The sequence below is a fragment of the Cheilinus undulatus genome, linkage group 20 (assembly GCF_018320785.1).
Source record: "Cheilinus undulatus linkage group 20, ASM1832078v1, whole genome shotgun sequence".
NCBI lineage: Eukaryota > Metazoa > Chordata > Actinopteri > Labriformes > Labridae > Cheilinus > Cheilinus undulatus.
This window is the reverse complement of record NC_054884.1, coordinates 10377438-10392518: the sequence shown is the minus strand read 5'-3', so window position 1 is coordinate 10392518 and position 15081 is coordinate 10377438. Positions and strand designations below refer to the sequence as shown.

Sequence of the window (15081 nt, the reverse complement as noted above, 5' to 3'; positions counted from 1 at the left end):
GTAATATGAAACATTGGTTGCTCTGTTTTGGCTCAGAACCTCCCTCTGCCCCTCCCCCCCTCCTGTCACACATAGTGAAAACACATTTGGAGGACTCACGTGCATGCAGAAACATATGGATGTGCACACAGGACAGACAGAAACAGGCAGGTGAGCGTGTGCAAAGACACAAGTTAACGGAAACTCAACACATGCATGGGCATATACACCTCTGCCTTTGGCGAGTGTGTGGGAAATGTAATTTCCTGTGCAGGATGGAAGGGTAGGAGGGTTGTGTTGTTGAGATTGACGCCGAGCAAATCACACTTCCAGCTGTGGGGGACAGCAGGAGCAGACCAAAGTCAGGGCTTTTATTTCTGAACTCACACAGGCTGACTAAAGAGAGAGGAGGGGAGGAGAGAGGAGGCCGTCTGTGTTATTGTGTGGGCATTTTTGTGGCCAATGGCCTGATGGAGAAAAACACTTATTGTTTTTAACATCTTTTCTCCAGATTAAAATATCTGAGCTTTAGATAAATCATTTGTCTGGTAAGTCTTCATGTCTCCCCTCTTGTCTCGTGAAATCTGACCCAGCAGTAAATCCTTCAGCTGAGTCAGTCAGATCAGTGTCCTTGGGACAATTTACATGCTTTATCAAACCTCAGAGAGCAGCTCTGAGAGGCTCCAGGACACTCTTGATTCAGATGATAAAAGAGACGCCTTGCAGGGCCTCATAAGTGCGTGTAGTCTGGCGACAGTTTGATAAACGTGGCTCTTTCTTTGACAACCAAGCCCTCTCTTTACATTAAAGATCGTTAATCTTCAGCATACAGACTAAAAGTTGTGTGAGAAACTACAAACCATGTCTTTAAATGCAGCGGTCTTTAAATTCTGACATTCACCAAAGATTCATATATAAGGTTCATATTTTATATATATATATTTGTTTGAAAAACCTAAAAAAGTGTATTTTGCATCATATGTCCCCTTTAAAAAAAGACCATGACCCAAACCCCAATTTAAAAAACTTATCTCTGACTTTACTTTCTGCCCACTTATTTATTCACCATGTTTAATGATTTTATTTTTGTCTGATTTAACCAATTTTTGCCATGCAGCTGCAGTAGCTCTGTTCTGGAGCTGTATGAACAACACAATGAAATGTTATGGTGAGTAAATAGGTGAAGTTACTGCAGAGTCAGCCATATTTCATTTAAGAGTTTTTCTTTTCAGTATGTTACAGTTATGGACAGATTTCTGGATGACTTTAATCTGGAGGAAAGTGCAGCAGTAGTTTATTGTCTGAGCAGTAAACAGAAAGTCTTCAGCACTGGCTACATCTGTTAGGTATTACTCTGTGTATGCAGACAGGGTTACAGGGATGTAAGAGAACCCCTTCTTATTGGTTAGTCCTCTTCCATCTTTCAGCTGCAGGAAGCGGTATTACAAACTTGGCTGTAGTCTCAGACTTAATCAGGATGATATAGGCCATAAGGCACTAAGCTGAAACGGTGCCAAAACACTGTGGGGCAGTTTATAGCCTGAACAATAAATGTGCTCTGTGAGTGCAGATGTATGGTTAGTTTCAAAATGTGAAACATCACAAGAAACCAACTTAATTCATCACAGCATAGTGATATCGTATCTGTTTTTCACAGGTTCAGATCATTTCAAATCCTGATCTTTAAAATTTGCATGGATGATAACTAACTTGACTGTAATTAATTGGAAATTAGTTGTTGTCTTAAAACCATTTTTGTGTAGCATTGCTCTGTGCTTCAGGTCAGCGTCTTACTGGAAAATAAATACTCTTCCAAACTGTAGTTTTACCAGCTGTCCAGGGCCAGCTGCCAAGAAGCTTCCCCACAGCATGATGCTGCCACCCCAAGCTTCACAGTGTGGATGGTATGTTTGTGGTAATATCATGCTCTATTTATAAAATCCTTTAAAAGCTAAAACTTCCAAGTGGGTGAATACTTTTTTAAGGCACTGCCTCATACTAAGAGAGATACAAGCAATTTTTGGGACATTTTTTCTGATGCATTTGATATACCTGACCGTGGTTTCATACCTAGGATACTGGAGGTTTTAAGTGTTGCTTTAAAAAAATATTTTGGTGCCATAAAATGTGCCAGAAGCTATTTTAAAATAGTCTGCTGGTTGTATGGGTCATCTAAGTAGAATGAACTTCCCAAATGCTTCACTTGTGTTTAGATTTAAGATCAGTTTGAGATGGTTGTTTTTTATTAGAGGGAAATGCCGCCCTCTTGTGGAACATGTAAGACTGGCTTACAGTGCAAAACTTTTCTGCTGACTGGTGTTAATGCAGTATGTGTGTCAGTGGAGCAGATGGATTTTCCTGCGGAGAAGTAAAATCAAATGCAAATATTCCCACATATTAAGGCTTTTCAATGAGTGACACTTTATTTTTTTAAAGGACCAAACTTTTTAACATCCAAATGGGAGGCATACTGAAGATGATTTTGAGATAATAAGTTTGAAAACCACAATAATATGTCAGTTTTAAGCAAAATCAAAAATAAGATGTAAAATAGATCTTTATCAGTGTTCGTGCATAAAAACGTGAGGTGAAAACCATCCACCGGGTTGACCTTCCACCCACATGCCTCTTCTGCAGGGTTGCTGCAAATCACTCTGTCTGACCTTTAACACTGCATGTCATTGGACACTGCCGGCACGGGACGTTCGGATTGGTTGGGACAGCGTGTGGCAGACTGGTAAAGCTGAGGTAGAGGTTAAAAAAGGGAAAGATAATTAAAATGACATGGAAAACCTTAAGCATTTAATGCAAACATTTTTCTTCCAGTAAACAAACCCAGTTAGGTAAGAAATTACATTTTTTTAAATTTTGCAAACCAAGAACTTGCAGAACTTGTGTGAATAAAACACAAGACAGGTTTCTTGTCATTTTGAGTGTATTATTATTTCATCAATATGATTATCTACCATTCTTCAGTAACATCTTTCCTCTGAGGGTCTTCTTAATCCATCATCAGTAGGAAAAACCGTTCAATATATAGTGCAAACTAAGATGGATAAAGTTTCATTTTATTTCCAGGTTCCAAACTTTAAGATAATTTAGATATTAAAAATGGAATAACAACAATCAATAAAAGTCTAGTTTATGTCAGTGATAATGATCAAAGAATCCATCATGTTACCTGTGGTGTCATCACCAACGTGCCTCCTCATGAGGCACAGCTTGATAATGATGAATCCTGCAGCTAATAACAGACCGATCCCAGCACCAATCAAAGCATACGTAATATCTGGAAAGAAAACAACCAACATGCGTCACATGGCGATCAACAAACAAGACAGAATGTAACACCTGCAGGATGGGACATCAGTTAGGGGAATGCTGACTAATGTCAAACCTCTGTCACGCCAGCCTTCGTTTTCTGTGTGTGTTTGAGACAAGTGGAAGGAGGAAGAGAAGATGTGTGATTTCATAACTTGTTTACGCTGCTGAAGATAAAGGTCTCAGTCACGGTATCATGCTCCTGTCCACAAATTCAAGTTGCATCACATGTGTTTGCAATTTGAATCCTGAACGTCTAGAACCAATGTGGGAGGTTACTGCTGGTCAATGTTGGACAACACTCTGACAACTAGACTTGAAAAGTGAAAGACACAGTAGGTGTCTTGAAGTTGGTAAACAAGCTGAGATATCAGGCGATCGAGTATTAGAAGGCCAAGATCCAACATCAAACATTAGCTACATGTCAGAGAGTGACCTTCTAAAACAATAATTCAGATGAAATACATACAATAAAAAATGATTAAATGTTTATTTTAATGTGTGAAAAGATCTCCTCCTTATCTTACCTTACATCTCCTGCAGCCTGCAGAAGCTGAGTGAGCAACCTGTTCCTAGTTAAACACAGTGTGGTTCCTCCAGATGGTACAGTGTTTCTTGTTTGATCAGTATCTAATAAAACCGGATTCCTAAATCATGATTACTGTTTTTGGAACTTTATTGATCAGATTTAACTTCCCACTTTTAAGTGTTGTGCTGTATTGTGTTTTCTCATTATTAAAGTGAAAATCAAAGTAGTTGGTTTTCCCTTATCCTGTAATGGTTTGTTATAATTAGGGTTGGTCCAAGAGAGGTATAAAAGTAAACGTGGATCTAATTGCATCTCTAAAACATTAGAATAACATGTATTAGTTATATTTTTTTTCCCATGAATTACTCTAAAAAGTAAAACTTTTATAAATTCTACATTAATCTCATACAAAATGAAATATTTCAAGGCTTTTTTTCTTACAATATTGATGATTATTCCATGCAGCTCACAAAAATCATATCAAATTATTATAATATTATGGAAAAGTCCAATACAAAGGTCTCTTAAGCCTTCATTCTCTCGCTCTGGGTCAGTACACACAACTGCAATCATGGGGAAGACTACTGACTTGACTTTTGACAGGTATTGCGCTATGTTGTCTTGGAGTGAACTGGTCATGTGACACCATACGTTACGTCCTGGGACATGTAAATGTGGAAAAAGTGTTTCCTTTGCACTTTTGCCAAATATTTCTATATCGAAACGTATGAAAAACCTCCTCATGAGAGTTTAAAAACCTCTGAGCATGATTGAGAGGATTTTTGAAATTCAGGTGCTTCCATTATCAGTTTTTATTGTGCATTTAGATTCTGCACATTTCTAAAGGGTCATGGAAACACAGCTTTTGACTCCCTCCACAAGAACGGTAAGCCACAGAAGGTCACTGCTGGAAGGGCAGGCTGTTCTCAGAGTCCATACCAAAGCATAATCATGGAAAGTTGACTCAAAGAGAAAAGTGTGCTAAGAAAAGGTGCACAAGCAACAGGGATGAGCTCAGCCTTCAGAGGATGGTCGACTAAAACAGATTCAAGAACTTAAGGGAGTCTCACAAGGAGTGGACTGAGGCTGGAGTCTGTGTATCAAGAGCCACCACACACAGAAGAGTCCAGGCAACAAGTGCTGTGTACTTGGTGACAAGCTAGTCCTGAACCAGAGACATTAACAGCGTCTCACCTGGAATAAGGAGAAAAAGAACTGGACCATTGCTCAGTGGTCCAAAGTCCTGTTTTCACATGAAAGTAAATTTTGAATTTTATTTGGAAATCAAGTTCCCAGAGTCTGGAAGAAGAAGTCCAGTGTTTTCAGTTTCCACATTCAGTGATAGTTTGGGGTGCCATGTAATCTGCTGCTGTTGGCCCATTCTGCTTTATCAAGTCCAGGGTCAACGCTGTCAGTCATCTACAAGGAGATTTTAGAGCACTATATGCTTCCATCTGCTGAAAAGCTTCATGAAAATACTGATTTCCCTTTCCAGCAGGACTTGGCACCTGACCACAGTGAATCCAAAACTATCAGAAACTGTTTGCTGACAATGGTATTACTGTGTTTGATTGGCCAGACAACTGGTATGACCTGAAACCCCACAGAGAATCTCAGAAAAAATGTTAAGATGAAGATGAGAGCCACCAGACTCAACAATACAGACGAGCTGAAGGCTGCTATCAGAGCAACCTGAGCTTCATAACTCCCCAAGAGTGCCACAGACTGACTGCTTCCACGCCACATCAGTTTGATACAGAAATGTGTGCTCCAAGCAATTACTGAGTACATAAAAATTGGCAGATCTTTCATGAGCACAACCCACATACACATATGCTCTGCTGCTCATAAATGTGGCACCACAAGATTTATTGCAAAGAAGCCCTATTTTGACAGTCAATATGTGTGGCACAAAAGTGAGTGTCCCAATACATTTGCCAGTTTTGCAGCAACAGATTCTGTTATTGGTTGCAAAGAGGTCCTATTTTACCTCGATGATACCAAAGTGTGCAGAGTGTAAATTCTCATTCCCTATACACAGCTGGCACACACCTAATGGGTGCAAACATTTGTTTGTTATAGTCTGATGTTTCTTCAATGAGGGAAACTTTAAGGCTGCTGCCCTGACACCCAATGCATGCTTGTTATGTAAGCTGCAGATGTAACAAAACATACCCACACACATTTGTTTTACTGAAACTAGTTATTTGCTTTTTATGACATTTAAAGCCATCAATAACATGAGCCTGACAGCTAACATCCATAGGATGACGGGTTGGTTCCTACAGGGTAATCTGTTGAAACCTTCCATCACTTGCTGGATTTGATTCATAAGTTTGGGTAGTCTTTTTTTTAACTGCTAATATGTAATTCAGCCAAACAGACACTTTAGACTAAATTCAGTTTAAGAAACAAAACAGTTCACTTCATCAGTAAGTCAGTTATTTTATAGGTCAAGTTTCAATGTAAACACCACATTAGCTCACTGGCTTTCTGGAAACAGCCTTCTGCTCAGTATGAAGATCAACCCACCTAGTTCCTCTTTAGAGTCCTCTCCATCTCCTCTGACAGCAGTCAGCAGACACCCTGGAACACATTGTTTTCAGGTTATTATTTTATAGGTCACACAAACGGGCTGTTTCAGAGAAGTGCAGGAAACAACACACCACAGATTAGATGTTTTGATCAGATAAGGCTGAGCTCAGTGGTTGTTCTGCAGAATTCAGAAAAAATTTTTTGCACAATACTCGATTACTGAAGTTTTACCTGCATCTGACGTGTTCAAGATAAGCCGTTACCTGCTTACCTACTCAACATCATTGTAAAAGAGGGTCTTCTGGAGTATAAATAAAGGTTGATTGATTGATTTATTGAACTAAATATCCCATAAGTGCATGAAAAATGTCAGCTGGAATAGATTATTCCAAAATTCAGTCATTTACTTACAAAATGAAATAAAGCTAAATTGTCAGTCCTTGTAAGAGTAAAAAGCAGCAGTTAGGGAAGTCTAAGGCACACAAAGACATAGTCTTGTTTTTACACAAGCTCAATTCAGAGGCTTAATTTAGACCTTGCTTATGAACCTCCTGGTAGGCATGTTGATGGCATGCCTGGCATTCACAACAAACGCAAGCATTTAAGAATCAAATTCACTTATTTAATCTTAAGGTAAGCACTGTATTTATCATTGAATCATTGATCTATTTTTTACAATATGTTGAGTTAAGCACTGTAATTATGATGGGGACAGAAAAAAACAAAGAAGATGCAGAATGTAGATGATAAAAATAATCTCATATGGAGGCAGTTAGGAATTTAGGGGGTGCAGGTGGCCTAGTGGTTTGGCTGAGCCTCATGCATGTATGCGGGCAGCCTGGGTTCAAGACCGGTGTGCAGTCTCTTGCCCCTACTCTCTTAACCCTGTTTCTGTCTCTCTCCACTGGCCTTCTGTCTAAAAACATTAACAAAATATCAAACCACAGCTACACTACAATCTGGATGAAACTAAATAGTTGAACAATTTTAAAATACTTTAATTTATAAAGATGTCACTATGAGGAATAGCAGGCTATCAAGACATGCTGAATGATAAAAGATGCTGATTTTTTATGTTTCAACCTCATCCAAATATGTGGGATCTTTTACAACACAACCCTTAAGATTCACACTCTAGTTCCCCTGAGAAAATTTGTTTTGTGATTGTTTCCCGGTGTAAACTCCTTATTATTTGTGCTAATAGTCGTAATTGTACTTGTTTTTATTCTGTAACTTGACATCATTGCAGTTTTAGTCCCCAAAAATCTATTTTAGTCCTTGTCTAGTTTTTGTCATGGAAAAAAGGCTGCCGATGAACAGTTTTAGCTGGAGTTTTAGTTGACAAAATTAATACTGCATCGTTGTAAATGAGGGGAAATCTCAATGATCCTCAGGATTTAAATAAAGGTTGATGATGATGATCCTACATCCCTTGCTGACAAAACTTTAGTCATACATTTATTTTTTCTTATGTATTCTGGCACATTTGTAAGTATCTTTATATCTACAGTTGAAACCAGAAGTTTACATTCACTATATAAAAAGGTACATAAACTTTTTTTTCTCACCGTCTATCATTAAATCAGATTAAACTTTTCCTGTTTTTGGTCAATTAGGATTAGCAAAATTATTTCTATTTGCTAAATGCCAGAATAATGAGAAAAGGATTTTTTTTAGACAATTTTTATTACTTTCTTCAAAGTCAGAAGTTTACATACACTAAGATTACTATGCCTTTAAACAACTTGGGAAAGCCCAGATGATGATGTCATGTCTTTGGAAGCCTCTGATAGGAGTTATATAGTTTATTGACAACATTTGAGTTGATTAGAGGCACACCTGTGGATGTATTTTAAGGCACACCTAAAACACACTGATTCTTTGTGTAACATCATGGGAAACTCAAAAGAAATCAGCCAAGATATCAGGAAGAGAATTGTGGACTTGCACAAGTCTGGTTCATCCTTGGGTGCAATTTCCAGATGCCTGAAGGTGCCACGTTCATCTGTTCAAACAATTATACGCAAATATAAACACCATGGGAATGTCCAGCCATCATACCGCTCAGGAAGGAGACGGGTTCTGTGTCCCAGAGATGAACGTGCTTTGGTCCAAAAAGTGCATCTCAACCCAAGAACAAAAGCAAAAGACCTTGTGAAGATGCTGGCTGAAGCTGGTAAGAGTGTGTCATTATCAACAGTCAAACAAGTCCTGTACCGACATGGGCTGAAAGGCCACTCTCCCAGGAAGAAGCCATTACTCCAAAAGAAACATAAAAAAGCCAGATTACAGTTTGCAAATACACACAGGGACAAAGACCTTAATTTTTGGAGACATGTTCTGTGGTCTGACGAAACTAAAATAGAAAACTTTGGCCATAATGACCATCGTTACATTTGGAGAAAAAAGGGGGAAGCTTGCAAGCCTGAGAACACCATCCCAACTGTGAAACATGGGGGTGGCAGCATCATGTTGTGGGGTTGTTTTGCTGCAGGAGGGACTGGTGTACTTCACAAAATAGATATCATCAAGAGGAAAGAACATTATGTGGAAATACTGAAGCAACATCTCAAGACATCAGCCAGGAAGTTAAAGCTTGGGCGCAAATGGGTTTTCCAAATGGACAATGACCCTAAGCATACTGCCAAACTGGTTACAAAGTGGCTTAAGGATAACAAAGTCAATGTTTTGGAGTGGCAATCACAAAGCCCTGATCTCAATCCTATTGAAAATTTATGGGCAGAGCTGAAAAGGCATGTGCAAGCAAGGCGGCCTACAAACTTGGCTCAATTACACCAGTTCTGCCAGGAGGAATGGGCCAAAATTCCTGCAAACTATTGTGAGAAGCTTGTGGAAGCATATCCAAAACATTTGACCCAAGTCATACAGTTTAAAGGCAATGCTACCAAATACTAATGAAATGTATGTAAACTTCTGACTCTCAAGAAAATAATAAAAGGTGACTAAAAAATTCTCTCTCTCATTATTCTGGCATTTAGCAAATATAAATATTTTTTGTAATCCTAATTGACCAAAAACAGGAAAAGTTTAATCTGACATAATGATAGACGGTGAGAAAAAAACGTTTATGTGCCTTTTTATATAGTGTATGTAAACTTCTGGTTTCAACTGTATTTAACCTTTGTTAAGCCATTGAAGTCTCATTGAGACCAGAGATCTCTCTTCCAAGGAGACCTGATTAAGAGCAAAAAACACTCAAAGTCATCTAGTACACATCAAAACATACATTATTTATTTGCAACACAAAGCAGTGTCTCTGATCATTTATTTTTTTAATCAAGCTTTCTGAGAGTGTATCGCCCCTTTGAAACTTTTTGTGGAGAATTAAGGCTTTTTTTGGAGGTGTGCTGTTAACCCTTTACCTACTGAATCTAAAAATGGCAATTTGGACATATTTTGTTATTCTGGCTGTAAAATAGTCAGGAAATGCCCTAAGTCTGAGAGCTTTGGTCCCTGTTCCCAGGAGTACTTGAACTTGACTCTTCAACATCTGGTTAATAATTATTGCACATTATATTGGATTGTCAGCAGTTTAAAAGAAGAAAAACACAAACACTGATTTGTTTTTCATGGATTTTATGAGAAGAAATTTTGTTATTGTTCATGAAGTTTTGATTTGACCTTTGAAATGTGAACCTATACATGTTTCGAACAATCACCAGTTATTTTTTTGAGTCTAGGACTCTGGGTGTGCAAAACACAGTGCAAAAGATAGCTATATACATAGGCGCAAATTAGTGCAAATAAAGGTGGAAAAATGCATTCTCAACATTCTCAAGTAACATATTGTTATTGCACATGACAGACACACACAAATGCCACTATCTAACACTATTTTTTAAAAACAAAACACCACTCTCGCTCACTCTCCTTTTACTGTCTTCCTTCACTCTTTTCTCACTCGTCTTCTGCCAAAGTTGCCGTTTTTGCGGTGCTGTTCGACATTACCGTAATATACCACACATCATATATTGCCAGAAAGCACATATTCTCAGCTCTCTGTCAGCGTTTGAATTTTTTAGATTGAGCAAACTTTCAAGGAGTTACAGTGTTGAGAATCAGTGTAGCGGTCTTGCAATACTTCTGGTGTTCTGCTATGAATGCCCACGTCATATGGTTGCGAGTACTGTTATGAACCATATATGATTGGCGCATGCCCACAGTTCTCAGCTTTCCAATGCCGTTGGAATTTTTCTGATCGGACAAACTTTGACAGAGTTACGATAATAATACTCCGGACATATAAAACACAGCGCCGGCGCCGACTCAGTAGGTAAAGGGTTAATGTCATCTGACACACACTTACTATAGGCATTAAAATTCACTCACTGTTAAAATTAATTATGTATGGAAAATTAATCTTCACATGATGTTTTTGTTTGCTTTTGTAAGCATCCGTATTAATTTCAGTCAGTAAAATTAGACAAAGCTCCACCCACAAAGGGGTATAAAAGGGAGAGCTTGGTGCAAAAGAGACATATTGTAGGTAGTAATTGGCAAAAATTAGTTTAAAGTAGCAAAAATGGGAGGAAAAGGTTGTTACATAAGATAAGACAGTAGCAAAAATGGTGCAAAAGAGACATATTGTAGGTAGAATTTGGCAAAAATTAGTTTAAAGTGGCAAAAATGGGTAGAATAAGTGGTGAAATAAGATTAGAAAGTGGCAAAAAAGAGACAAAAAATAGGTAGAAAGTGGCAAAATTGGTTTATAGTGACAAAAATAGGCACGAAACATGATGATAAGGGGTTACAAGTGGCAAAATGGATTTGAAGTAGTAAAAATTTGGTTAAAGATAGCTGATCAATAAAAATTGGCAAAAATTGGAAGAGAGTTCTGTAAATGGGGTTAACAGAGGCAATAATAAGTGGAAAGCGGCAAAAATGGGTTTAAAGTGGAAAAATGTGAGAAAAAGGTGGTTAAAAAGGATTAATACGTTTAAAAATGGATTGACAGAGGCAAAAAAATAGTCAGAAAGTGGCAAAAAATTGTCAAAAGTAGCAAAAAAAGCCAGAAAATGTAAACAAAATTGGTGAGAAATGGAATCAAGACTAGCACCAATGCTACTGATCCAACATGCATAGATTGATACTATCACTACATCACAACTCCCCTTTCTCTGGGTTTGTCAAGGGCCCAGCAAAATCTGTGGACAGTCCTGGCAAGGACCACACCATGAACAGGATGTGATTTGACAATTATTTATTGAAGACTTCATAACGCTACTTTTAAGCAATGATGTGAGCTATTTGTTTGAGATGTGTTAGGGAAGCTTAGGGAATCTGCTGCAGCTCCCAGGCACACTGAACCCCCTTTAGGGCCCTACAGGTAGGGTGAAGAAAGAAACAGGAATGGAATGGGAGGGAGGACTTCAGTAATGTGAGAACGAAAGGGAAGGAGATGGTCAGGTTCGATAGAAACGCAGGAAGAGGTGTGGCAGAGGTGTGCCCTGCCCTCGAAACTTTGATATGTAGCATCCAGTTCCACTGGATCATAATCAGACCTCAGTGGTCACATTAATCTGTTAAGAATCAATCCGCAGATGATGCAGAACAATTAGAAAACCACCTGGGCCTATGGTTAGAGCTAGATGTAGTGGTGATGTTCTCCGTAGTTTGTGTTGATTCATCTTTATCAGGCTGAGTGTGACAATTTGAAATTAAAGAAAAAAGGAATCTATCAAGCATAGTCTTGTGCCAAACACAGTTAGGGGGCCTGGTAGAGTTAGAATTGGACATTTTAAAGGGTAAAATAAGAAAGAGGCATCTCATTTCTGAGTTACTGCAGGAGTAATATTAAGACAGCAATGTTGTTCCAAGGCCAGAGGACAGTTGAATGGTAACGGTGGTGAGGTTTATAGCTGTAACTGAGACCGGAGCAGGGTGTCGCTGAAACAGAGCATACATGCTCAGCAAGTGGCTCTTAACGTTTCAAAACCACAAGTCAAATTCCCACGTCAGCTCTCAGACCGGCTCTGTTGATTCTGTGTGTCAACAATCAGAAAATGAAGCTTCAGCAGAAGAATAACTCCTGTTTCTCACTGGCCAAATGCCAGTGTATTTAATAACATGCACTTTCAGTGGTAGAATCATTTATATTTCACTGAAGGTCATTAGCTGAAGTCTAAAGTGTTGCCTAAAGGAGCTAAAGCAGTGACTGATATGAAACAATCTGTGTGCTATGTATCAGCCTTTGGTAATTATGGCGTCCAGCGAATGTTGGGAGAGATAAAGTTTCCAGTGACCACGGTGCGACCTCTTACATAATGTATCAGGTCCAGCAGGCAGACCAAGGACAGTATCATGGCTCACTGTGGATATAAGCCACAGGACAAGTCAGGATACATCCAAGTCTTCAAGATACTGATATAACAACTGTTGGTGCAGACAGTATCAAGTTTAAAATGCTTTACTTTGGAATGTCTTCCATGTTATGGCTTGACTGATAATTTTACCGTTCTTAAATATTTGGTATGATGCAAAAAACAGCATCTATAAATCTATGAGCTGTTGCTCCAGTGGTCAAATGACATGTTATTTTTTTATTTCTCAAAAGCACTTTGTTCACTCTGGGCACTGACGTGTTCACAGAAGGAGTTTTGGCTTTTAGTGTTTATTTTTTTACTCAGCACTTATTGCTTTTTGAAATGTAACTTAGTACAATGCTTCCCCTCAAAAATATACTTAAGTAAAAGTAAAAGTAGTGATTTAAAAAACTACTCGAAAAGTACAGGTACACAAAAAGTTACCCTATTACAGTAATTTCAGTAAATGCAATTAGTTACTTTCCAACCCTGCCAATTTCACTGTATATTGTATGAACATGTTTGATGATCTTTGTCTTTACTCAACTAAAACACAGGCTTATTTTTATCTACAAGGCTAATCTCGGTCTACCTTTTTTCTACCCTCTAACCTTCATCTGTCCGGAGGATTCTGAAACTTACAACCTCCGGTCTCAGGATCTTTTGTAACGCTCTGTTCCAGGGGTCAAAACTGAACTGGGGAAAAAGGCATTTACATTTGCTGCTGCTTAAAGAAAGATTGGAAACTAAATGAGTGGGTCTCACTGGATGCTTTCAGCAAAAGTTAAATAACTTGGAGGATGACACGTCTGGCTTCAGATATTTTAAATGAAATCTGATTGGAGTTGACATCAACAAGCACCTTCTGTCTTACATGTAATTTCATCTTTCAGTTACTTTATGTTTGACATTTTATTTGTATGGCTGCTCATTTTTTCTCTGTAACTTTGTAACCCTTTATCCCATCTTTTCTCACTTGTGTTCTCCTAAAATAAAACAATCAAGAAAATATTAGTTCAATTTATGAAAAGTAGTCTGTAGTTTTAGCAAACACTTTTAGACTTAGCCATAATAGCATGGGTCTGATGAACTATAGCATAGTGCTAACTACAGCATAGATAAAGCTACTCACCAGTGATGACTGCCCTGAAAACAGCTGACAAACACCCACACATCTGAAATGCTCCCATCTCTTTAGTTTCTTGAACTGACTTTCTTCAGTGCTGTTTTCTCGCTTATATGTTGAGTAATTTCCTGAGCTTGTGGCTTTTAAAGCTTTGCTTCAAAGATTCTGCATCAGTAAAGTGCTTTCGACGTCTCACACTCAAAAGCCCCGAAAGAGCTGATAATGCTGATAGAAAAACCCTCATAATGTAATTGGTTCATAATGACACAAAATGCTGAGTACAAAATGTGACTTTTTGTACATATTTTGATAACTAATTACCTTTCGCGTCTGCTATTAGATTATAAAGAAAGAAAATTAATTTTATCAAATTATAGAACTGAACTGATACGAACAACAGCATTTTGTGAAATACTACAATAACCTACCACACTCAAATATTAATATTACATTACAGTTTTAATGGAAAATATCAACAATTAAACTGTAATGCAGATGCTTTAATTAACAATGGAAAGTGGGTCAACTGTTTTGTGTTACTCCCTTGTAAAAAACTGAAATGTTAGTGAACACCGTACAAAAATATATTAAATTCCTCATTTGAACAAAATAGGTATTTTTTGCCTACCATTTTAAGAGTACATTCTTCAACAGCTGATCACAGAAGTAATATTTCTGATTTTGTCCAACAGAATAGAAGAAAACCAAAATCTCAAAAATTCAACTGAAATGCAAAAGCTTCAATCCACAATGAAAAATAGGTAATTACAGTGTGTTGTGTTAACCATTTGTAAGAAACAAAAATGTTTGTGAATACTGCCAAATCAGAAATGACTTTTCCTTTTCAAACAAAACAGCTTTTTTTGAAATAATTTTGTAATGTCTATCAGATGACATTTTTGTCTAGTAGAATTAACTGAAATGATGCAAAAAGTGCTTTGCAAATTAAGTTATTATTAAAGTAAGCAAATTAAATTACTTTAAGAGAAAAACCAATTAAATAACTGCAGAATAAAGACAACAATTGACAACAAGAGTTAGACGTGGCAAAAATTGGCATAAAAATAAGTGGTGAAAGAGTGTCAGTAATGGGTTGAAAGTGGCTAATTTTGGCTTAAAGCGGCAAAAAATATAAATGCTAAAAGTGGCAAATATAGCGAAAAAGTGGTGAAAATCAGTTAAAAGGGGTAATAACAGGGTTAAAAGTTGCAAAAATTGTTGATTCCAGTGGTTTGAAGTTTTTAGAGAGTAAAAAGTTGGTTAAAAAG

General features: G+C 37.7%; 1 protein-coding gene across 1 annotated transcript; it reads right to left on the bottom strand.

The window, feature by feature from the left end:
* Nucleotides 1-2399: 2399 nt before the first annotated feature.
* Nucleotides 2400-13918, bottom strand: LOC121528847 (transmembrane protein 273-like). Its single transcript, XM_041816479.1, has 4 exons — nt 13820-13918; nt 6362-6415; nt 3161-3268; nt 2400-2722 (listed from the first exon to the last, which is right to left on the bottom strand). The coding sequence occupies exons 1-4, from the start codon at nt 13875-13877 to the stop codon at nt 2658-2660; spliced, it is 285 nt and encodes a 94-aa protein (XP_041672413.1). The 5' UTR covers nt 13878-13918; the 3' UTR covers nt 2400-2657.
* Between the last annotated feature and the right edge of the window lie 1163 nt (nt 13919-15081).